The 25200-nt window shown below is 41.3% G+C and overlaps 1 protein-coding gene and 1 long non-coding RNA gene across 3 annotated transcripts in view; one reads left to right on the forward strand and one right to left on the reverse strand.

Annotated features, from left to right (window-relative positions):
* The first annotated feature begins 5520 nt into the window (after window positions 1-5520).
* On the forward strand, window positions 5521-12927 carry LOC136013152 (uncharacterized). The gene is made up of 3 exons (XR_010612158.1): window positions 5521-5691; window positions 7352-7425; window positions 12722-12927. It is a non-coding gene; the product is annotated as an uncharacterized LOC136013152 (long non-coding RNA).
* Window positions 12928-13707: 780 nt separating this feature from the next.
* Window positions 13708-25200, reverse strand: part of DCBLD2 (discoidin, CUB and LCCL domain containing 2) — a 50450-nt gene continuing 38957 nt past the window's right edge. The window contains exons 10-15 of one of the 2 annotated variants that reach the window (XM_065676570.1): window positions 23445-23592; window positions 22882-23052; window positions 21377-21470; window positions 20972-21021; window positions 19179-19316; window positions 13708-13861 (exon numbers count right to left, since the gene is read on the reverse strand). In XM_065676570.1, coding sequence (XP_065532642.1) covers window positions 13845-13861; window positions 19179-19316; window positions 20972-21021; window positions 21377-21470; window positions 22882-23052; window positions 23445-23592 — 618 coding nt within the window. In that variant the 3' untranslated portion in view covers window positions 13708-13844. Of the gene's footprint in view, window positions 13862-14841; window positions 18044-19178; window positions 19317-20971; window positions 21022-21376; window positions 21471-22881; window positions 23053-23444; window positions 23593-25200 lie in introns of those variants that run through there. The other variant, XM_065676569.1, reaches the window with a different exon arrangement.

Consider the following 25200-nt stretch of genomic DNA (forward strand, 5'->3'; position numbering starts at 1 on the left):
AGGGATGGAGGTAAGGCTGACCGGTCTATAATTACCCGGGTCCTCCTTCTTGCCCTTCTTATAGATTGGTGTGACCTTTGCCATCCGCCAATCCTCAGGCACCTCGCCCGTTTCCCACGACTTACCAAAGATGATGGAAAGTGGCCTAGCAATGACCTCCGCCAGCTCCCTCAGCACCCGTGGGTGCATTCCATCCGGACCCATCGATTTACAGATGTCCAGATTGCATAGCTGATCCCTAACCCAATCCTCATCTACCAAAGCAAACTCCTCCTTTGTCCTGACTCCTTCTGGGGCTATAGAAATCCAGGGCCCTCGGGAAGAGTCTGCAGGAGTAAAGACAGAGGCAAAGAAGGCATTCAGCACCTCTGCCTTCTTTATATCCTCTGTCTCCAGGGCACCCACTTCGTTCAGCAGTGGGCCTATATTGCCTCTTGTGTTAGTTTTATTTGCTATGTATTTGAAGAAGTCCTTTCTATTGTCTTTAACCCGACTAGCAAGATTGAGTTCCAAGGAGGCCTTAGCTGTCCTAATTGCCTCCCTACATCCTCTAACAACTGTCCTATATTCCTCCCAAGCGGCCAGCCCCTCCTTCCATAATCCATAGATTCTCCTTTTCCACTTGAGTTTGCCCAGCAGCTCCTTGTTTAACCACGCCGGTCTCCTAGATCCCTTACTTGATTTCCTACTCATTGGGACGCTCCGATCCTGAGCTTGGAAGAAGCGGTCCTTGAATGCTAACCAACTATCTTGAGCCCCTTTACCGCCTAGTACACTTTCCCATGAGACTTCCCTTAGCAGTTGACTGAAGAGGCCAAAGTTGGCCCTTCGGAAATCCAGAACTGTGGCTTTGCTAGGTATTCTATTCCTCCCACACAGGATCCTAAACTCCACCATCTCATGGTCACTGCAGCCAAGGCTGCCATTGACCGTTACCACTTCGACCAAACTAAATCTAGCAGCGCTGCTCTCCTAGTTGGTACGTCCACCATTTGCATTAAGAAATTATCATCAATGCACTCGAGGAACCTCCTAGACTGTGAATGACTGGCTGTGTGAGTCTTCCAGCAAATATCGGGGTAGTTAAAGTCCCCCACGACGACTAAGGCATGTAGTCGCGAGGCTACTTCCAGTTGCCTGTAGAAAGCCTCATCAACTCCTTCGTCCTGATCAGGAGGTCTGTAATAGACACCCACAACTGTATCACCCGTGCCAGTCTGCCCCTTGATTCGTACCCACAGACATTCCACTTGCTCCTCATCCGACCCCGGACAGAACTCAATACATTCTAGTTGCTCTCTCATGTAAAGAGCAACTCCACCACCTCGCTTCGCTGACCTATCTTTCCTAAAAAGGACATAGCCATCCATGACCACATTCCAGTCATGTGAACTGTCCCACCATGTCTCTGTAATTGCCACTAGATCATAACCTTTAGCCTGCACACAGACTTCTAACTCCTCCTGTTTATTCCCCATGCTGCGTGCGTTGGTGTACAGGCATTTCAGGGAGCCAGTCCTAGTACCCTTTTTCCCCTGCGGGACAGGGTCTAAAAAGCTATCCTTTCCCACAAGTGAAACAAGAGATTGATAGTCCTCCTTAGCCCGCCATCCTTCAATCCCTAGCATGTTCCTCTTGGGCTTGTCCCCAACAGGCCCAGTTAAATCCCCTCCCCCCTTCATAACTAGTTTAAAGCCCTGTCAATAAGCCCTGCTAACTCCTGCCCCAAAACCCTTTTTCTTCTCTGGGACTGGTGTATCCTGCCTGTCACCAGCAAACCAGGTGTCCCATACAGCAGCCCGTGACTGAAAAACCCAAACCCCTGCCTTTGGCACCAGTCACGTAGCCATACATTAACCTGCAGAGTCTTCTTATATATCCCTTCACCCTCGCTTGCAACAGGTATGGAGGCAAACGCCACTTGCGCTCCAGACCCTTTAACCAGCCGTCCCAGGGCCCTGAAGTCTCTCTTCAGTGCCCTTACGTTCCTCGTAATAATTTCGTCACTGCCAACCTGAAAAACCAGCAGTGGATAGTAGTCAGACGGCTGCACCAGTTCAGAGAGTTTCTTTTTAACATCTCTAGTCCGAGCCCCAGGCAGGCAGCAGACCTCCCTGTGGGGTGGATCCGGTCGACAAATGGGCCCTTCTGTTCCCCTCAGAAGGGAGTCACCCACCACAATTACTCTTCTTTTCTTCTTGGTTGGGGAAGTTCTGAGGCATGTGGGTGAGTGACAAGCCCTGGGTGAGTGACAAGCCCTGGGTGACTCACTAGATAGATTTGCCTCACCATCTCCATTCACCTGGCCCTGAATTTCCAAGACCTCGTACCTGTTATTCAAGGGCAATTGGGAGGGAGGAAGGGATTGTGAGGGTTTTCGCTTACCTCTCTGAGGAGGCACCTCCCTCCACCCATCCTTGTCCATTAAGCTCTCTCCTTCTGTCTGATGGTAGGAGGGAAGGGGATCCATAGCTTGTTGAACCACTTCCCTCTGCCTTAGGGTGTGGTTCCACCAATCTATTTCACTTTCACACTCTCTAATGGCTCTCAACCTTTCAACATCCTCCCTCAGTTCAGCCACCTGCCTGAGCAGATCATTTATTTGCCCACAGCGAACACAAGCAGTGTCACTGGCTCCCTCCAATACAAGTGCCAGGCTCAGACATTCACTGCAGCCAGAGACCTGCACAGCTGCATGTCTGCAGGAAGGCTCAGCCTGGATACCCACATTAGTACTCACTACAGCTTTCGATCGTGTTGTAACCATGATCTATCTGGTCAATCAATCCGCCTACGTCTCTCAGCACCCCTTCCCCCTCCTGTACTCCAGGCGAGTCCTCTCGATGAGGCGGTTGGAACGCTTCCCTGCCCACGCGAACTGCCTCGACGCTCTTTGTTTGCCGGCCCTGTTCGCCGCGCTCCCTGGGAAGGTTTTTTAGCCACACCCAGCTGGTGCCGCTCCTCCTGGCTCCGCCCCCTGTGAGTCAGCCCCTCGCGGGAGCTGAGCTTCCGAGTCCTGGGCAAGTCCTGTTGAGGACTTGAGGCTCCCTCCTCAGTGGCTCTTGTCGCTCTGAGTTGAGGCTCCTGGACGCTGATCTCTCCCCTCTCCGCTCCGGTGTTGCAGGCGTCCTCTCTCGAGCTACTCACCTCAGCAACTCAAAACTGTATAAATGTGACATGCATTGTTACTATGACTTACTATCAGAAACAACCACTGTAAGCCTCACCAATTAAATTCCAATGCAACTGACATGGTCCCAGACCCAGCTTTCCAAAGCAAACCAAGTCACACTTGCAAAATCTACCTTAAAGGTACTTGTATACTCTTCTGCATCCACATTCCTCTAAACACTACATTAAAAACAGCAGCTGAGATTGCTCATTTTATGGTTCTTTTACAACAGCTACTGTATAATGGAACTGAACTGTAAAAGAAATATTTTCTTTGGCATACACATGCTTCTAGCGATGATTATGGCTGTACTGTCTTAGCACTTCAGGCAGGAAGTCTAAACTTACTTGTGGTTCTATTAGCAACTTTCTGTTTGAAGGTAGTTCCCAGGAGAAACAATTTACTTTTTTTTTTTTTTTTTTGTACTGCAGCATTTGAAGCCTTGTTTCATGCTTTTTTTTCACTGGTATCAGTCTAATTATAAAGAAAGAAAAAGACAGCCAGCACTATGCTGCCCTACCTCAACATCATCATAGTGAGGGGGAAGGCCCTGGGACCCCTGGGGAGTCATGTAAACATTGGATCCAACCAGAGACCCGAAGTAACACTCCAGCTTCTCCTGAATCTTCCACAGCTCCTCCTTTAAAAAGAAATGATGCCGTTAATGCTGAAGAGCTCTGCCAAGCCAGGCTGCCACACACCCCACAGCCTCCCCATCACTGAAGAGGTTGCTCTAGAGGATGATCATATCCCCCACAAGGAGACAGAGGCTGCGAAGGCAGATGCTCTGTACAAGTGTTTCTCCTGCAGTGAATGTAATTGTAAGCCAAGAAGTTTGGTGCCCCAACACAGGATTGATGTTTGTTCTCTTCCCTGTAACATTTTTAGGTTGCACAAATAAACAAGACTAGACAGAAGCAAATAAATCATCCCACAAACCATAGAGCATCTGAAGACAATAAATACATGAAGGACTTGCATTATATGAGCTAGCATCAGATAGAGCATACAAACACTGGTCACCACTGTCCCCCCAGATTTACTGAGGCAGAGATGAAGCTCTGTCTAGTATGCAGTGTTACTTTAAATTAAAGTCACTAAAAAGCAAAAATAAAAGAATAATCAGTGAGTCATCAGCTACACCTTGCAAGAACTAGAAGCCTATAAAGCAGATGGGTTTCTGCATCTAATTTCTTTCATTGTGTTATCTTCTGATGACTCATAAACCATGCCTGGAGGTTGGCCATTAGAACCCAGGACTGACAAACATCAGTGGGGTTCACATGTTGTTTTGGAGTCAGCCATGCCTGTTTGGACTGAGCAAAACAAAGCACAGGGGTTTATTTGCTGAGTTTAGTAAAGAAAAAAAAAAAATCAGTGCTTACAGTCAGATTTCCATGTTTTAAGCTCACCGTTGCCAATACTCATGTGAGATTGAGCAGTGGTCGCAAAGTCTTTGAACAAGCTTTCTTCATCCTCTGCCATTTCTGGCTTTGCAGAGCGGAAAGTCAGTGGAGTCCCCACTTTGGATCCTGGGCTTTATCTCTTTTGTGGACTAGCAGATCTTAAGCGAGAAGGCTCATACATAGGTAGCCTAAGCTGTGTGTTTGTAGCATTGTCTGCACTCTCTCTTGTTCACTTCTGGTTTCATAAAACTTGTAACATCATTGACAGGTTGGCAGGTTTTCCTCAGCCAGACGTTACTCAGAAGTTACGGTGGGGGAACGCAGAGGCAGGCAGAGCACGATTTCCTTAGAAATTGATGGTAAAAGGCAAGTCTTACATATTCAGGTCCTCAGCACTGTGCTAGAACACTTGCTCTTGTACTCGGAAACACGGTGTTTTGTTGATGCTGGCCTTGTCCAAAACTTACACTTTCTTAAATGGGACGGACATCACAGCGGGAAAGACACTGGGATCTTTTCAGTTCCTCTCTGCAAGGTAGGTTTTGTCAGATTAAAGACTTACATGCAGGAGCTGTGGCCAAGTGGCGTTCGTTCCGTTCCTCTGAGGCACGGCTGGCCGTCACCGCCGCCGGGAGCAGGGTGTCCTGTCGTTGCCGCCTGTCAGCGGTGAGTTGCAGATTGTCTGTTGCCAGTGCCTCTGTCACAGCCCGGCCACGTTTCTGGCAGTTGGGTCTACCACCACCCTGCTGCTTCTCACCGGTTTGACCAGCACATCTCTTTGGTTAACTGGCCATACCCTGCCCGCCCAGCTGCGGCCCCGTCGACAGGAACCTGGCCTTCGTGCTGATCGGCGGGGACCTGAGCCAATCGGTGAGCAGTGGGCGGAAGGAGTGTTGCTCTTTGCAGCCAATGGGGCCCTGAGGAGCTGGAAGTAGGGCGGGACTTGCCTCACATAGCAGCGGCTCTGGGGCACCGTACCTCAAACAAGTGGGGATGGTCGGTGTAGTGGGTAATCGTCGTGTGGAGCCGTAGCGGTCTTTGGGGGGCTGCGCGGGCCCCTTCTGCTCGGCCGGGCCGAGGCGAGGGTACGGTGCCGCCGGCAGCCATCACCAGGTGAAGGGATGAGCTGTGTGTGTAGCCGGGCCGGGGCCAGCTGGTGATCGCATCTGCCGCGCCCCAGGGCTTTAACGTGCTCCTTGTGGGCTTTTGGAGGGGCGTAGATTTGTGCAAGCGCTGCCGCCTCACAGTGGATGCAGAAAGCGCGCTTTGAAGCTGGTGCTTTTGGTGGTGCTTTCTGCATGTTACCTTTGCCTGCGCGATTGGCAGCTGGGCGTGGGCTGCACCTGCTCTAGAGCGCTTGTAAGATGCTAAACATTTTGCACTTACGGACAGGGCTCGCAGGTCTCCCTCACAGGAATCTGGTAGTCGTAGCCTTAAAAGCGACCCTAGTGTTGCATCAAACCTGCTTCAGTGCTGCGTCTGAGTAAAGAGAGTACAGTTTATTTCTTTTTGCATTTGTTAGTATGGTCAGAAAACAAGGGGGTTTTGACCTTCTGTGCACACACAGCCACTGCAAAATCAAGACCAGAGTCCCAAATCACAGGTGACACTGGACAAAATTATTAACATATATGGACCTAGCCTTGAATGGGTCCATCTAGTGCGGTACTCTCTACCAGTGCCACCCATGAACTAGGAAACAGTAAAAAAAAAAAAAAAAAAGGGGTTAACAGAAGGTGATATGATACGTGTTAAGGGAAAACAACAAATGCATCCTAGTTGATGTACCCTGTCTGATCTTTTTCAGACTGAGATTTACATCACTGTCAACATGTCTGCATCCATTTCAGCTGTTTTGGATGCCTTTATATGGAAGAGGCACATTTGAACACAATTTACTCTTTTGTAGAACTGAATTAGGGAAATAATTTCACTTTGCAAGCCTAAAAAACATAAGCTTCCCTCCAGTTCACACATAATGTGTGATCCTCACTGATTCATAAAGTGTCTGAGAGGAAAATGCTGGATTGATCCTGGCATTTACTAGGCACTAGCACTTCCCTTCTCTAGTAAAAAAGACAGGAAGTCCATGGTTCACATTTTTATGAGGCCTTTTGGATACAGGTTTAATCTGAAAATAGTTATGTTATTAAAAAGATGTGCAGTAATGCTTTGTAATAATAATATAAGTGTAAAATGCTTTTTGGAATAGATTCTGGGCTGAATAATGCCTCACTTGACATATAAGCAAAAATTTTATTGTTTAAAGCTGAAATAACCTCAGAATTCTGTCAGTTTAACATATGACTCAGTAGGGGTTTTTCTTAAGTATTTACCATTGCATATTTAGATTGTACTGTCAAGTACTTTGCTAATTAGCCTCAAAGTAGCTGGTAATAGAATCCACTTCTTTGATTTCCATGGAGTTGTCAATGCTGTGAAGAAATGAATTTTGTTTCATGGCAAAACTGATTGCAGGTGTACCAGAGAAAACCCAATTAAAACAGTGGTATTTTTATATAATTGGTTTGTACAGAAAAAAAATGCTGTTTCATGTGCTGTTTTTCACCAAGTGATAAGAGATACATGTCTTGTTTTTGTTATGCAAAATTTCATAATACAATCTTGATACAGAACTGCATATAGCTACATGTAACTATATGAACAAGTACTGTAAATACATTCTTTGTGCATGTGTTTGTAGGTAAATGATCAGGTAATGAAAATTAACTTTTTTTTTTAATGTTAAATTTCTGTTTGGTTCTGGATGAAGATTCTTCATTAGAAGACATGCAAATCATCTGGGGTTGTACTCAGCATCTGAAGTCAAGCAAAGAGGAATGCCAGGTAAGCATTTTTTAAACTATAAGAATGAAGATCTGAAAATATTAGTGTTTGAACTGCAGGACTTGATAATAGAGAATTTGTCAAATATGTCTTACAATGAAAAATGAAAGAGGAACTCGAAATTGTGCAAAATTGTGTGTACAGCTCCTCAGAACTCTAATTTGTTGGGCTGCTGGCTCTGAGAAGTCCTGCTTCCAAGATCCTGCAGAAATCTGACATTTCATAACTAGATAATTTTTCCTAAAAACACCCACCTTAAAGTACAATAGTGTTGTTCTCACAGGAAAGCAGCTTCCTCATACCCCTCTCTTTTTAAACTGACAAAGGCATTCATCTCTAGAGAGAGTTTCTAAACTCATTTGTGGAGGAGGATTCAACTGGTACAGAGCTGGACCTAGTCATTTAGACTGTTAGGCAATGATCCTGCAGACTGATAAATCAGAGAAGTCATTGGTGGTGGAGACTGACAGAAAAATGTCTCAAATGCACAGATAGGTGTTAAGGGAAAAGATAAGCTATACAAATAAATGATTCGCTGTACCAATATATGTTAGAGTCTCTTGGTGTCCAAAGTCTGCTGGCATTCCAGAAAATGAAAAGTTGATAACATCATCTACAGCTGTAAGAGTATGGGAGGATATTTTTAAAATGTATTAGAGGGCTGGTATCATGACTTATAAAAAAATATTATTACAATTATTTAATGCTAACCAAAGCATACACATGCCTTATAAAAAGACAGATTTGGAAGTATGTATAAGTTTTGAAAATAGTAATATAGTTGTATGTCAAGTTGGTCTTTGAAGTCAACTCAGTGGGAACTCATTTTTGCAGGAGCCTTATTATTACTGGATATCATGTGGCTCTTTCATTATGAGTTTAAAATCTGATACAGATGCAAAAAATGTTAAAGGAATGAGTAATGATATCAGTTTCTTGATACTGACAAATTTAGTATCTGCCACTGTTTGGAGTGGGAGTACTGCCAGTGGTCTAATTTTATGAGAGAGGCTTGGTTTAATAATCAGCATTGGTTTTTGTTTGCTTTATGTAAGAAACCAGTTCTTTGTGTACATGGTTTTATCTTCTCCTACTGTGTTAAAAAAGATGCTATAAAATACACGTAGAAGCATAAATTATTTTGGCATGAAAACATAATTGAAATATCATTGGTTATAATCTGCTGGTAGGAAATGGAGTTTTGTTAAGATGTTGGGTTTTTTTCCTTCACATCAAAGTATTGGATTTTGATCCATTTAATTTTGGGAAATGAAGATAACTGTCAAAATGACACTGCATTGTGGTTTGCTGTGAGTACCAAAAAAACCGGGTTGGAAGACAGCTCTGAAAATTCTGGAAGTCCATGGTGCTGGAGGGGTCATTTAAGTGTTTGGTGTTAACCAAGTGCCTCACTGTTTATTACAGCTATGTAATACATACTTATAAATACCTCTAGGAATGTAAAAGAATACGTTACGCAGCTGGCTGTCCAGGTTAATAATGGCAGGACTGATGGTTAGATAGGTACAGAAGAAGGAGTGATGATAATAACCAACCAGGATCTAGCAAGCAGGGTTAAAAAACCCACAAAGAACAAAACCACACACAAAATCCCTTGTGGATGTTACAACAGAGCCTGCTGTTAAGTACAGCCCCTGCCCGTACATTGTCTGGGCCGATTCTGAGACCTAATTACTCCAGCAGTGTGCTAGACCTTGCCCCACCAAAATTAATATGGATGCTGTCCTGCATTAACCTAGTTGCAAAACTGGGACCTGACATTATGTTGGGGATTTAGCTGCTGTGGGAAGAGAGGATGTCCTCATCGGAAATGTCACTTATTTGAAGCCTCAGAAATTTCGTGGATGCAGGAGGAGGGGAGGGGGGCACTTGCTTTTTGCTGTTATATTGACAGACTGTTCAGGTATTTGGAAAGCTGCTCTTCACTAGTGACTAAAGAACTATTATTAGTGTTTGAATCTCTGAAATATTTTTGTGTCTTGAATAATTTAAGACAGTGAATTTAATCCAGTATGATCAAATATGGTATATTTTAAACATATGGTGCATGCTTATTTTTGTGGTGTGTATGGTGCCAGGTATGACTTAAGACAGGATGCTGAAAAACTTTTTGAGGACAGTAACATGAGCTCTTTTTGCTTACTTGTCTGAAGGAAGATAACTTTCCAGAATTGTCGCTAAAATGCTCATACATGGGTTGAGAACTACAAACCCTGTTCTGGCTGCCTTTTTACATTAAGGAGTTTTTGGACCAGTACAATGCTTTTCTGTTGCATTAAACTGTGGCCGGGAAATCTCCTCAAGTTATGAAAATTTATTTGAGGTTTACTGAAATATGCAAGTTTTTTATCCCAGTGAATCAATCTTCTTGGGCAGAAGGAGACACTGGAGTAAATTACCTTTTAGTATAGATGGCTTAGGGACTTCCTTTGGGATTTAATTTTCTTTGCCCATTTTGGTTTTTGTTCCAAAATTGTCATCATAAAACCTGAAGAAAAAAAATAAAGCAGAGGCTTGTTTGCAGTATTTTGTTTCAGTGCCTGGAGAATATCCTAATTTTTGTTCTGCAAATGCAATCCTGAATGAATCCTGAGTATATTCTATGATCACTGTTTTACATACACAGATGAGTTTATTTTTGTGTGTGTGTGTGTGTGTGTGTGTGTGTTTTACAGTGCTGTTGTTTCTGATAGAGAATATTACTTCGGGTTCACAGAAGGAGCTAAAACCAAATCCTGAATCTCAGCAAGATTCCTTTGAATCAGACATTTTCATTTCTGTGTTATGAGATTGAACAATACATCAAATACCAGTTAAGACAGGTACTACTTTCACATCTGTATGTACTCCTGTTTGTCTAGCACTGTTACCTGCTAGGGACTGTAAATTATAAGTTCCTGTTTCAATTCCCATGGAAATTCTGTAGCTTTATGATAGGATCCACTGTGGGGTGGAGCTTTGTGATAGATTTCTCTGGACCTCTGCTTACAGTGAGCTCCCTGAAGAGCAGAAAGGCCTTTCAATTAAAAATAATCAGACAAAACAAGTAGACTTGATAAATCCCATGTGTTCTTGTGGTGTGTCAGGCTTCAGTTTAGTTATTAGACTTGGTTTCAGTGCTGCCTGGGTTTCACACCTTCTAGCCTGTAGGAAGAGTCTCTTTGCCATTCCTGTGTTGTGGTGGTACCTGTCTGCTCCTCTGCATGGAGCCTGTTGTCTCTGTAGCACCCTTTCTTAGCTTGAATGGTAGAACTTGAAATGCAGATAATCATAGATAACTGTAAAAGGCCTTTGTTCTTATTTTTTCTGGTCAGTTTCTTTAGAGTGTGTTTTGTACAAAGGTCCACACCAGTTTTAAGTTCTCTTACTTGTACTGAGGAGTTTTTCAGTGGTTTGTCCAATTTTCAGCTTTCCTTTACATTGAGTTCATTATGGGCAGAAGTAAAAGTAAGGTTCAGTTTTTGCTTCCCTTGAAGTATGAGGGAGTATAAAATATTACTGCCCTTTTGGGTTTATTTGCATCAGGCTCTTAATTACTTTATTGCCTCTTAGAGATATGTGTGAAACTTGTCTGCCTTTTGATCTACTTCAACTACAAAACCTGCTGTGTTAAAGGTCCTCAGTATTTGAAATTCCCTCTGCTCTATTTTCTTTGTAGACATTCTTTATTTGTTCCTAATAATTGCCATCAAAAACTCTTTGTCTCTTTAGTTCATGAAATGCAAACCAGATAGCTTTACATGACTTTGGCAACCAAGGAATGTCGTTTAACTGTTTAAATGAGGTTTACCTTTTAAACAACTACATCTTACAAACCTCCACTGAAAACAGGCCTGCAAAATCTTGCGGTCATTGACGGGCCAGGGACTGTGACCAACTTTTCAAAGCTATTAATGTCGACCTGTGCACTCTGACAGTTGTTCCACTGAACCTTTTGCACCTGCTCTCCTCTCCTGAGCAGATTCATGAGAAACGTGATATACATGAGTATATATACCATGTAAGTAAAATAATGTGGACTCACGGCTGCTCATGCTGAGAAACAGCTCAGGTGTCCAGTTTGCTTTGTCAGCGTAGTCAGGGATTTCTGGGAAAACAAAAACCTCAGCTACTTTCTAGGGAAGAATAGCTCTAATTTTCCACATGCTCTAGTTTTCATTCTTTGAAATGTTTATACTTGGAGAATATTTTGTATGTATTATCTTACATGTTAACAGCTAATGTCCTTTCACAGCAAAATACTTCCATCAGTTAACAGTTTTTCGACACAAAAGCTCCATCTGCAGGTGGTTTCTCCGCTACAGGGGGAACTAACACCTGTGTTACAATATTCTGTAGAGCAGCAGCGGTGCTTCTACTGGTACAACAGAAAAAAAAAATAATGCAAGAACTTGTAGCAACCATAAGAAAGTAATCCCCAGTGTGCAAGAGGCAGTGTAAGATGCATGCTTAAAGTTGTTTTTTTCCTTGATGTGAAATGAAGTAATCACTGGTGCAAGAACTTCCACTGATTACTGGTAGTGGGTTTTATACTGCTGAAGCTTTTTGTGGTAGCAAATGAAACCTTTTGCATGATTCCCTGAGTAAGTGTGTGGTGGTGCCGAGTGCCTGTTTTGGTGCTGGTGACCAGGCAGTGTGGCACAGCCCATCTTGTGTTCCTTGTGCCTGGAGATGCTACAACAGGATTCTGGCAGTTTCCAGACACAGGGAATGGGGTCACTACTAACTGTGGATGTACCAGTAAGCCACAGCAGCAGTAGGCAGTTGTGCTGCTGGGCATCCTGCTTTCCAGGTGAGATATTAAACCAAAAGTCTGACCATTCTTCCATGCAAGAGCATTAGCTTAACTTCATTACCAGATCCTACTTTTTGGCAATTTCTCCTTATAATAATTACAGCAGTTAAACATGTAAGTAAGTAAGTGGTATGGTCTACCTCAGAGGTGGGTGAAGTGACAAAGCATTGTTTTCAGTTACAAGGCTGCCTTTGTGGTTTGTTTTTTTTTTTATACAGACAAAAATTATCTTCACGCAGTTCCTGAAGGCACAGCAATACAGACTGTATTTTTGAATCTACTTTTGAGAGGTTATAAAGTAAACCTACAGAATGGCCTGAGCTAGACCTACTTCTGTGACTGAGAGGGAATATTTTAATTAGCTGTCCATGCCTTTGTATCAGCTGGTTTAGATGTGTATCAGATGCTTGATACATAAAGCATGGATTCTGTTTTACTAGTAAAATCCAACTTTTTTTTTTTTTTCTTCCTTTGTTTCAGAAAGACTAAAGTACTAGAATAGTTCATATGAAGGAGCCTTCCTGAGCAAAATGGATTCTGGCACTGGCACTCTGACCATTGGTGCCAAACCCCTGTGAAGCTGCAGCATGTTCAGGAGCAAGGCAAGTGAACTGCAAAAATAATGTAAGATTTTATAATAGTCTATAAATAATTTTTATATATTGTGGCATTGTTTTAGTGTGAAACCTGACCTGTGAACTTCCACTTTCCCCTTCAATTGCATCCTGACTTTTGGACTTTGTCTTGCTTAAAGCTACTTACAAAGGTAAAAAAGCCAAAAGAATCACAACACTATTAAGGTGGACTGTGATTCTACTGTAATTTGACCATCGAGCCATTTGTGTAGTTACTCTAGGTACGTTCAGCATGCAGATGCTACTCTTAAAAGCTGTTCTAGTCATTTGCCATTTAAATGTGAACATAAGTAGGAATCTTTCTTCCAGTGTCGTATGCAAAACAATAGTGTTTCTTTTCATTTTACATGACAGCAGAGACAGTTTTTGGTATAAACTTCTGGCTGTGCTGAAAACTGACACCAGCTTCAAGCTCTATATGTCATTTTAAAATCAGAATTTGCTTACTGATGATTTGGTTTCATGAAGGTGACTGTTGTGCATCTCTCAAAGTTGAACCATGGTATATTTGATTACACTATCCATAATTGTTTTAAGACTTACCTAAGGAAAAGTTTGCACAGAGAATTTCCAAAGCTGACTTTCACAGTAAAATTCCCTAGTGCTAGTGTCCTCACAGGTCAGCATCACCCCTTCTAAGTATGCATTTCTTTGAAGTCTTAATGCACAGAAACATCTGATGTGTCTTAGCAGAGCAGGAGTTTCTTAGAGCTTGCGATGAGACAGCTGTGATTGCCCAGTACTGCAGAAGAGAGTTTACTACAAGTGTAAGTAGGTATGTTATGTTTTCATCAGAATAGAACACAAAGAGTACAAATGCTGAACACTTACTTTTATGGATGAAGGACAAATTTCATTTATTAACACAAAAATATTTTCAGGAACTTTTCTTTGTAGAAATAATGTGGTATTTGTGTAGTGAACAGAATACTTCTCCTTTTAACTTAATCATTTCTCATGGTCTGTCACTATTTTTGTACAGAATCTGTGAGAAAGTAATAAAAAAGAGTATGTCAGGAGACTTTTATGCACACTAAGGTGTGTAAAAGAAGGGTGGTTCCTGCTTTTGAAAGATTTTCAGAAATCTAGATAGTTTTGCTTCAGTTGGTTTTTAACTCCCCTCCCTCACCTATGATGTGAAAAACACAAAGATGCCCAGCCCAAGCAGCACTATTTCAGCCAGGTTGCATTTCACTCACAATGTATGTGTAGCAAGATGCAGAAACAGATCAGGAAGCAGCAAGTGCCCTGTGTTACGCAGCTGGCTGTCCCACCTGACAACAGTCCATCTGGAACACTGGTCAGCTAAAGCAGGGATGCTTGCAGGCACACTGGCACACATTTTCTGGACATGTCTGCTTGTCATGTTACATTTGTTTGACAAGCTTGTTTGACAAGCAGAGGACTAAGCCATTTAGCAGTACTAGAATTAAGATCAAGCAGGGGAAAGCTTTGCAAGCAAAAGCAGCTTCTTTTTAGTAACTGGAAAGTAGCCCTGATCTGTTGAAGAATCAGCTAGCAGTCCCTCTACTGGTGCTGTGCTGACTGGGAGTTAGGAAGTCTCTGCATCTAAGCAATGGGTTATGTTGGACAGGAGCCCAACTTTCTCATTACATTAAGAGGGCAGTTGCCTGCGCTGTGCCTCTGCCTCTTGTCACACAGCAGTCTGGACCTGACATTCTGCTTGCAGCAGGCAATGCCAGAGAAGCTCTCTCCTGTCAATATCACTTGCCCTTGCAGCAGACTCCAGCCTGCAGGAGGGCTCTGATAACTGTCAGTTTATTGCTTTTAACCCTCAGGGAGATGAAGCAGGGACCAGGGATGGCTGCCAGGAAATGGTTTAAGGTCACTCTTGAGGGCAGGGCATAAACCCTGTTGTAATATGGCAACTCATAAATTACCCTTGCATTTCCAAAATACAGATGATTTAGATACAGGGTGGGTGTTAAATGCAAACATACCAAGTAATACGTATGTACAATTTATTTAAAATACTTTTTAACATACATATAAAACCCCCTCACTATTTATACAGTCTAAGTTCTAGCAACATATACAAATATTGAGCAACTACAATACATGCTGAGGTAAGAACATACATTCTGGGAGAATACTCAAGCCAAACAAGACTGACATACATTTGATATCCACATGTCTTCACATGTGAAAAAGAGACCCATTAAATGCACCTCTGTTTGTATTGTACACGGGAGAATTCTAAGCTGAAATGTGTCATACAACTTACATTTGGGAACCAGTGTTTACAGTTTGTGGCATACATTTTAAACCCAACCATTACACATTCAAACTTGCTTAACCCTAGCAGGTAACATTTTCAAAGCTGACAGCAGGGAACAAAGCTTGGGACCAATTTCTTTCAAAAAAGGGACTTAAAATCTTAAGAACACCCATTCCTGTTAATAGCTCATGCTGCCCAGGTAATGAAACTGCATTATGGTTGTTCATAAAATAAGCCCCTGTAGAGAAACTGTTTAATTCTGACACCATCTTAGCCTACAGTATATCCACAATTCTACTGTACCTGGCCTACAGAAAATACTAAATCAAAGAGCATTATTTATTTACTGACTTAAACACATCCATTTATTTTTATGGTAGATTAACATTCCTAAGCCTGGTACAGTCTGAAAATGCAATGCTTTCTTAACTTGAATGGAATAAGTATGTCACACCTTTCAAATAAAATCAGCTCAGATAATTTCAAAATCATAGTTGCTGCTGATGGACAAGAACACTTACTTACTTACCTGTTTAGGCAAGACAACAAAGAAAGATTGCAGACTAGCACTATCAAGCAGGAAAAGTTGTGCTATCATCAAAATACGAATTCCTAGGAAGGAATTGCTTTTTCATGAATGGGTCCTATTACCACCCTTACTTATATTCACATTTAGGCTTAAGACACCCAATTCTAAACAAACAAACAGAAAATAATTCTTAATGAATGAGAATTATCAAAGAATTGTAGAATTAGGCTTTAAGGCAGCACAGAGTATGTAGTAACACATTCTAGCTGTTAATAACAGGCCACAAGTAATTTTGGATTACTGAGTTTACATATAGCTCCTATGCAACCAAATCTTTAAGTGATAAGGTAGGATACCGTACTGGTGTAAGACAATGGTGGCAGCCTTCTTGAACAGTAGCTGAGTTTTGATTTGATTCTTCTGCACCTGATTTAAGGACCCAGGGTGTTAAGTAAGGCTGACTTGAATTACTGTACAGAAACAAAGAGTAATCACTGAAGTCCATAAAACTGGGCTAATGTGTAGGTAGGGGGGCTCGCATGTATAAATTAATTCAGCATCCTCCCAACTGTGCTGTTACAATTAAAATAAAGCATTTTTATAGTGGTTTTTTTTTTTCCACTACTTAGGTTCAAAAGCTGTGCTTTGTTTCTAACAAGATAAAAAATGGCAAATATGACATTCAAATTGTTTCCTTTTCATGATTACCCAGCTAAAACTAGTTATCCCAAATAGAAGATGGACCCCAAAGTTTTCATAGCAGAGAATATTGAAAGAATACAAATTCCACGTAATGCTTTTGAAATTGACAGACGCTCTTTGGAACAGTACTGGTTCTCTTGTAAAGGTTTTATACTTCTAATAAGAATAATCATAAGACAAGCCCTAAGGCTAAAGTTTTTCAGTTGTGCTAAAACATACCATATGTGCTAAATGTGTGTATGACAACACAAATTGTGCACCATTAGAATATTTGTGTGCTTCCTTAAGCACTCACGAAACTATATACATATCATTCTTTGTATATAAGCTAACATCCTAACACACAGCAACCGATACTCTGGCACAGGCAGACTGGGGGACAGAGGGAACCTTTATGAATTTGGTCACCCCGAACACCTCAGTCACACTGACCCTCGGGGAAGCCTAAATTGGAGGCAGACACTATTCAGAATAGCCTTTACTTAGTACAGAAAAATGTAAAAGCAGTTGCCATGCAGTTTGCTTGTATGGTTTTATGTCTCCTGGCTCCCTAGGAAGGAACAAGACTGAGGGGCTTAAGGAGATGAGGCAGAAAACAGATTGTAGAGGCAGTAGGTTCTGGTTCTGGAAGGTGAATGAAAATGGTGGGAACCTTCTGAGGAACACACAGGTGATGACTCCTAATCCTGTGAACAAAAGCTGAAATAACTTAATTCAGAATCAAACCCCTGTTATGCCATTAATAGGATTTTTGCCATCAGTCCTGACAGTAATTTTTGAAGTCCAAAGTTGTGCAGGCATTAAATAAAGTAAAATAAATTCTGGACACTACAGTGATTGCATATAGCTCTTAGAAAGTTAGAAGCTTTGGGTATTGGTCCCATCAACTCCCCCGCCTCTCCACAGTACCATTAGCAAGAAATTACTGGCTTTTGTACTTTAAACTGTTTCTCCCAATTTATCATTCACATCTATGAATTACTGAAGCTAATCTTGAAGAGTTCTTCTCTCATGTCTGACAGACAATTGTACAGTAGTAATAAAACTGTCCATGGTTTTCCAGGAGACAAGCTATTAATTATATGTACAGCTTCAGGAAACGCAGGATTACCAGCTTTCCTGACCTTGAATATCACATCTTTTGGTTCAGCATTGTATTAAGACTAACAAAATCAAAACAATGCAATTAAAAAATGTAACTATCAGCTTTATGAAACTGGCTTTTAAAAACAAGCCATCATTCTACCTTACTCATGAGCTGAGTTCATCCTTACTCCCAGTGGCGTGGGCCACACTCTGTGGTACCTGGTACACCAGTTCGTCAGTGGTACCTGGCGCTGGTTGCCCCTTGGGTGTATCATACAGCACCTGTGCTGAGGATGTGCTGTCTGTCCTAGATAAGAGTTTATTGCAAGTTCCAACCAGTGGAGGAGCTTGATTCCCTGCAGTTTTGAAGGTGGAAATAGAAGGAATGCCAAGAGGTATGTTGGGATGGCTGGACATGTCCATGATAATGGGAGTTGCATATTCTGGTCCAGTTATAGGTAGTGGTTCAGCATAAGCATGATAAACTTCTTGGATGGGTGAACTGTAAGGGTCCAAATCAGCATAACTTGCTTCTTTTCCTTCCTCTGGTTTAAAGGTGGATCTCTGATGAAGTGTGCCAACAAGTCCCCCTACCAGTGGCTGAGCATACTCTGCGTTGCAAGCCCCAGCAAAACAAAATAAAAACACACTTAAAGGAATTACTTTTTTGCAGTGACATTAAATACAACCTATCAGTCAGTAGCATCACAGACATTGTTAATCCGTCTGTCTGCCAGTGGCAACTGCTTTGGAAAAAAGGATCATTTCACCCAACAGATAAAGCCACTGGGGACAGCCGCAATACCCCAATTTCTCAGGTTTACACTTCTTCCCATGTGAGCTGCAATTTCCCATGCTGTAAATCTGCTTCAAAACAAAGTCAGTTTTTTGAAGAAAAGTGAGAAACCTGCTAGCTGGGTAAAAACAGAGATCAGGCAGAAAAAGGAGTGGACTCTTCACTAGGGACTGTAGTGATAGGACAAGGGGTAATGGGTTAAAACTTAAACAGGGGAAGTTTAGATTGGATATAAGAAAGAAATTCTTCCTCTCAGCTCCATCCCTGGCAGTGTTTAAGGCCAGGTTGGATGGAGTCCTGGGTGACATGGTTTAGTGCCAGGTGTCCCTGCCCATGCCAGAGGGTTGAACCTTAAGATGATCTTAAGGTCCTTTCCAACCCCAATGATTCTACGTAATTCTCCTTGCCGTGAAGTTGTAACTCCTGCACGCCTGCGCACTGTATGCATCAGTATGTAAGGACAGAACCGATGGCAGTGTCAGTCATCTTCCCCTAATGACTGGTTCACCAGGGGTAGGGCACATGCCATTATCAGGAACTCCTCCTTTTCTAGATCAAAAGAATTACATAAGCCATACAGTTGGTGTAGGGAACCAAGTGCCACATTCGTGTGTGTGCATAAAACTAATGAGGTGAAATTGCTTCCAGTGCAAGAAAAATATCCTTCAACCTTTTATGGGGCTTAAGACCAAATACAGGTAAAATTACTGCATTAACTTGAGAAAGTGTTATTTACAACACTTCAAGTCAATTAATCTGTTCTTTTTTTGATACTCAGAGAACAGCTTTGAAAAAGCCTGCATTTTAAGTGTGCTTACCAACAGAACTACTCATTTTTCCTATGTTTACTCAAACAAACGGGAAATAATTAAATGTAGCCAGTTTCTGACATTTTTTAGCATGTCTAGTTAGTTTTCTGTTTCCTGGCCTGCAAAACCACTAAAATGTACCTGCAGACTCTGTTTGCAGCATCGTTGGGACTTCTCTTGGTCTTAGGTGACTTATTTCACTGCTGCTGTAGCGTACAGGTGCTTCTTCATGTTCTGCTGACTTGGATGGGAGAAACTGCTTCATTCCTTTCCACCATCCTTCACAGGGATTAAAAAAAAAACCAACACCCAGGCCTGCATATATACTGCATTTTAAGCTGCTAAAATATTTTTACAGCAATTACCAGTATTTGCATAACCCCAGGTTACAAGGTATTTTAACATTTTCTGAGGTGACAGCATTACTCTCACCCAAACAGCCTGCTTGACTGCTCCCCCTTCAAATGCCTGTAGAACTGCTGCAGTCTAGTGAGTCTACTCCCCAGCGTCCATTAGCAGCAGTGCTGGAGTTACTCATCACATTAATAAACTCATAAAATACAACACAGCAAATACTAAAGCCAGCCATTATTTCAATCTGTAAATTGAATATTTACATAAAATTTTTGATAAATCTCAGTTATAACCTCAAGGGTACATTTAATTAACGTGGCTTCTTGCTATTAATGTCCTGTTTCTAACTTACGTTGTCAAAAATAGTTGATGAGCGAATATTTGCAAAAACCTGAATAAAAAGGTTTTTAACTTCAGTGGAAACAAAAAGGTGTGACTGTGGTCATGAATGTTTCCTTGAGAGAAGTGAGGGAGTGGTGGTTGTGCTAGATTCCTCCATCCCTCCCCCCAGCAGCCAGAGCCATTCTAGTTTTGCTGTCCATTAGCATATTTCATTCCAGCTGTAAGAGACTGTCCTGTAGGTAAAACTTAAGAAATGGGAGATTCAAAACTGCAGAACACTGTTTAACAAAATTTGAGGTGCTCGATTGGAGGGGACAGAGGTTCCACGGAGAAGCTCAGCAACATCATGATAGTGGATTTTGACAGATTTGCTTTTAAGCAGATCTCCATACTGAACATTTAAATTTAAGCAAATAGGAAAAAAAGCCTGGCATGTCCATCATTATGACTTAAATATAAGACACTTTGAGTCTATTATTCTAAGACAACAATGTTGTGACCTATCAGAAACAGACATGTCATAAATAAAAATAAGGTCATTAAAAAGTTTCTCATCTAAAGGATAAGGCCTACTTAAAACTGCAGTGAGCAAGCACACTTATGGGGAAACTTTCACCATGAGGACAGGGAAGTATAGTCTGGTCATACAGACAGTACAACCCCAAGTGCTGCAGCAGCCCTTCAAGCTGTATGTAGCACAAGCATTTTCAGAACACTTGCTAAGCGCTGCTTGGTGGAATTGTCTGATCTTAAGTTAATGGAGCACAACACACTAGGATGGAAGATACGCATAAAAGGGGTTGCAGACAACCCCACTTGCTTCATAGGGCAATGAAGACAGACAAAACTTGAGAGACCTTATACACTAAGATGAAACGTTTTTTTTCCAGGACAAAAAAAATACCAAATACATGATTATCAAATGTAGAAAGACATTCTCATAAATTACTTTTTCCCTCATGTGTGTAATGAAAAGGTTCTGTAGTTTGTTTCTTAAAGGAGATATGAAGCTGTAAGCTCTAGCAGGAGACAAAGCATTTTTCTATTTTTGGGAAAAGTAGTAATAATCCAGAGAATTGAAGCAGTTTAGTTTGTCCAGAATAGAAATTCAGTGCTCACTAGGCCTGCATCAGTTAGCATTAGAGAAGCTTCTGCTAGTGGAAATTGTCAGTGTTGCTGCAATCTGAAATACATATCAAACAAAAAATGTAATGGATTTCAGAAAACCGTTTTATTACCTGCACGATCCCAGTAAGGTAGATCATAAGTGCCCTCAGTTTTTTTCTTGCTGTGAAAAAGAAGAAAAAGGAGGTGTTTTACCTCATGTATTTATAAGAAGGTGCATTAATTAACACTCAGCAACTATCACCTTGGCTGTAGCTAGTCCTCAGATTTAACACGGAAGCACCAGTAACCTGTCTTGTCATCACCAGTGCTGCTACTGGAGAAACCAGTTTTCAATAAAAGCACTTGTAAGGAGAACATTACAAAAAGCTATTTTCACTGCCCTTGTGAGTCACAGAGAATACAGTTCTGAACAACAAGGGCAGACCGCGTAGCTCCCACAGCAATACATGCAGCACGGCATTCCCCACACCACACTAACATTCATATAAAGCACTTTCATTAATCTTGTCATTTACCGGTTTCTCCAATGCCACGCACAAACTAAGATAAGAATCAGAGTAGTGAAGACCATCACCAGCACTGGAACCAGAACTGCTGCCAATGCCACATCTGAAAGCCATTAAATTAAGTGGTGTCAGACAGAAGAGCTTCTCATAGATCAGTGTTTAATTTGCAAATTACTTGTGTAAAGCATATAGTGTTCATGTACAGCATCCATTGCACCAGATTCCCCCAGCTAAGCTACCCTGCTGGATGCTCCCAGTGTAAATGTTATTAGCATCTAGCTCTTCTACAGCTGCTATTTTTGCAAGGTTTGTCATCAAAATCAACACATTCTACTACAAGTGAGGTGTTTGTGTTAGAACAATATATTTTATTATTAACAAGGAAAATCAAGAGCAGCTGCTGAAGTTTGAACCTCCTATAAGAAGTCACTACAATACCTTAACAGAAGCAGCCCATGCTGGGTCTGCCTGTCCCCTGCCATCTAAAGGACCAGTGCCTGCATCTGCAGTGATCTTGCTCCCTTTTCTGACTGTTTTCTTTGATAATAAACAAGATGCTGCTAGATGGTGTTTTTCGAATTTCATGCTCCATAAAATATTAGCTATGTCAAAAGTGTTTTGTCCTAAGAATTTAACAAATTAAATAACTCTGAGTTGCCACTTCTCCTGACAAAATTTATTCAGTAATTAGAAGCTGAACTTGGTTTGAACAAGTTTTGAAAGACAGAATTTATATATTTAATATGACTGTCGTGGTTTAATCCCAGCTTATAATTAGCTCCCCACAGCCACTTGCTCACTCCCTGCCTGGTGGGATGGGGAAGAGAATCAGTGGAAAATAAAACCCATGGGTTGAGATAAGAAAAACTTAATAAATTAAATTACTACTATTATTATAATAATTGTAATGAAAAGGGAAACAACAAAAGGAGAGAGAAATAAAACTCAAGAAACACAAGTGATGCATAGTATAATTGCTCATCACCTGCTGACCAATGCCCAGCCTGTAAGCAGCAACCAGAACCTACCAGCCAACTCCCCAGTTTCTACACTGATCGTGTTCTACAGTATATACGGTTCTTAGCTAGTTCGGGGTAGCTGTCCTGGCTCTGCTCCCTCACAGCTTCTTGTGTTCCTCCTCAGTTGCAGAGCATCAGAGACTGAAAAGTCCTTGATCAAGGTTAAGTGCTACTTAGCAAAAATTAAAATGTTGTGTTATCAGCACTGTTCTCAGATCCAAAGCACAGCACCATACCAGCTACTAGGAAGAAAATTAACTATACCAGCTGAAACCAGGCGAATGACTTATATTAGTTTTGTTTCTGCATACAGTATGCAACTGTTCATTTTTTATCACAGGTGTATTTAAAACTGGTAAATATTAAAAAGAAAAGACTGATAACTTGCTATCATCTATTACGTGTTGAGAAAATTTAAATTCAGAAAGCACACTTAATATATGCTAGGGTACTGTAAGGAGTTCCCAAAGATTTTTACTGCTGAACCATGTATACCTTTGGTTACACTTGGAGTCACTGTGGTGTTTTTTATTTCAGGTGTGAAAGTTGTTTTATCTGTCTGCAACGAAGTCTTCACTGAATTAATGATGTCATCACTGATCTCACTGTTTTTGTTGTCATTCTTGTTCTGAGGTGGAGGTGGCAGGGTGATTTTAGGAGCACGGCCTTTAGAAGAAAAGAGTTTCATAAAAAAGTGGTTAGATTTGCTAGTTTTCCATGTTTCCTTTTCAGGAGAAGACAGCTGCAACAGTTTGCTCTAAAGGTTTTTGTTCATGTTATACAATGAGGAACCCCATTCCCCATGTGAATCAATGACATGGAAAGCAAGTGATTGGTGTCTTTTGAAACATCAGTTTTCTAAATTACCTAGTTTACACCTGAATGAGCTATTTTCCAGGTTAAGTATAATTTTGGAAGAAATGCAGAGGTGTCAGTTACAAAAGAATTATGCAGCTAAGATGTGCTTTTTTCCCCATTAAAATATACCCCCAATATCATATTTGCCAAATTATTTCACTACTTGTCTTGCACAGTTGAAAGGTTTTCAGTCACCTTACCTATACTAAACTGACATCCTAGCAGTTCTACTTTCATTGCAATTTTCTGGTGCCATTTTAAGGGGTTAATCCTAAAAAAGCGTGCAATAATGGGTGGAATGAAGTTGTTGCGAACTTCCTGGTACAATTCAGTGTTCCCTTGAAATACCTAGAAAAGAAAGGGAAAAAAAAAGAAAAAGAGATAAACATAATGTTACACGACTGCAGTAGCTCATGCCTAGGCCTTCCTCACATACACGATGTGTCTCCATTCTCAAAAAACACACCCCATTACTGCTGCTTACACCTAAGAATTTTGGTTTGTCCTTCCACAGGCATTTTTTTCAAGCACCAACTGATCAAATAGACACATACCTCAGTTTAGTTAGGCATGCAAAAATAAATTATTTGGTAATTTAAATGCAGTACTTCATGTCTGAGTGTATTGGAGATTCTACATCTGAAATTAGTAACCAGCATTTTCATTTGTATTTATCAATACATACAAATGCAGCACTATCAGACTAACTGCTGACCCATTCATGATATTAAAAATCTAGGTACGCAAACACAAGGTGTTTGCCTTTAAAGTATATAGTCTCTGTTCTTGCCCAGCCTACTGCAGTGCAGATTTACAAGCACAGATTTACAGTTTATGTTGTGTTCAAGGTCAGACTGGATGGGGCTTTAAGCAGCCTGGTCTAGTGGAAGGTGCCCCTGCTCCTGCCAAGGGGATTAGAACTAGATGATATTTAAGGTCCCTTCCAGCCCAAACCATTCTATGGTTCTGTGGCTCTCAGTGATACTTGTCCCACTCTGAATTTAAGCTTAGTGCTCTTAAATACATTTACTAGCAATGAACAAAGGCAGACTGAATGCAGGGATAAGTCTGCTGGGGTTGTTTTGGAAATAAATGAAGAATACAAAGCAGTCAGTTGAACCCAGGACACCATGGAAGAGCAGGTTCCAATTTAGAGCCACTTTTCCCCTAAATAAGGGCAATTTTCAAGAAAGTAACAGTAAAGCAGTTCTTTACTCCAGCCTTTTACTAGTCAAGCTTTTGATGTCAAGTGTTACAACAGTAACTTAATTTTACCTGCAGCTTGATATTTTTTGTTCATTTAATTTTTTTTAGAATCATAGAATAGTTAGGGTTGGAAAGGATCTCAAGATCATCTAGTTCCAACCCCCCTGCCATGGTTTTTTGCATAAAGTTTGCTTCTGAGCTCAATACAGGGCAAGCATTTCATGAGAAATTACATTTACAATCAAACTCTCTCCTGTTTGCCTCTGTGCTGTCAAACAAAACCTTTCCAACATTGCAGCTTTGTTTTGTACTTTCCCCAATTCAAGCATTTTATTCTTTTTCTCGTATATGAAAATTTTAAGAAAAACTTTTCTTGAGTACTGACAGGCTTCAATTACAAAGAAGACTACAGGAAAACCCTGGAAAAGCTTCTGGTCTCCTGCACAATGTTAGGAATTTCAAGTATCTTTCAGAAAAACAGGGAATAGCACCTTCTGGTTGGTGCGGTGTGCAATTACTTAATACTCAAAGGGAGAAAAGCCTGTGTGCACATGCATCCAAAGCAAACCTGCGTCAAGCAAGATCATGTCAGACAGAGGAAAAATCCACTATTTTGAAGCCTAAGACAGCAACCAGACTGAACCTTTTATTCTGCCATTTGACTACAGCTGGCACTTAGTGGGTATGCATGGTTGATTCTTCATGTGTTGTACCTAACACTACAAAGAGTGCAAAGAAGAGCTTTTGCCT

This window comes from Lathamus discolor, chromosome 4 (genome assembly GCF_037157495.1).
Source record: "Lathamus discolor isolate bLatDis1 chromosome 4, bLatDis1.hap1, whole genome shotgun sequence".
NCBI lineage: Eukaryota > Metazoa > Chordata > Aves > Psittaciformes > Psittacidae > Lathamus > Lathamus discolor.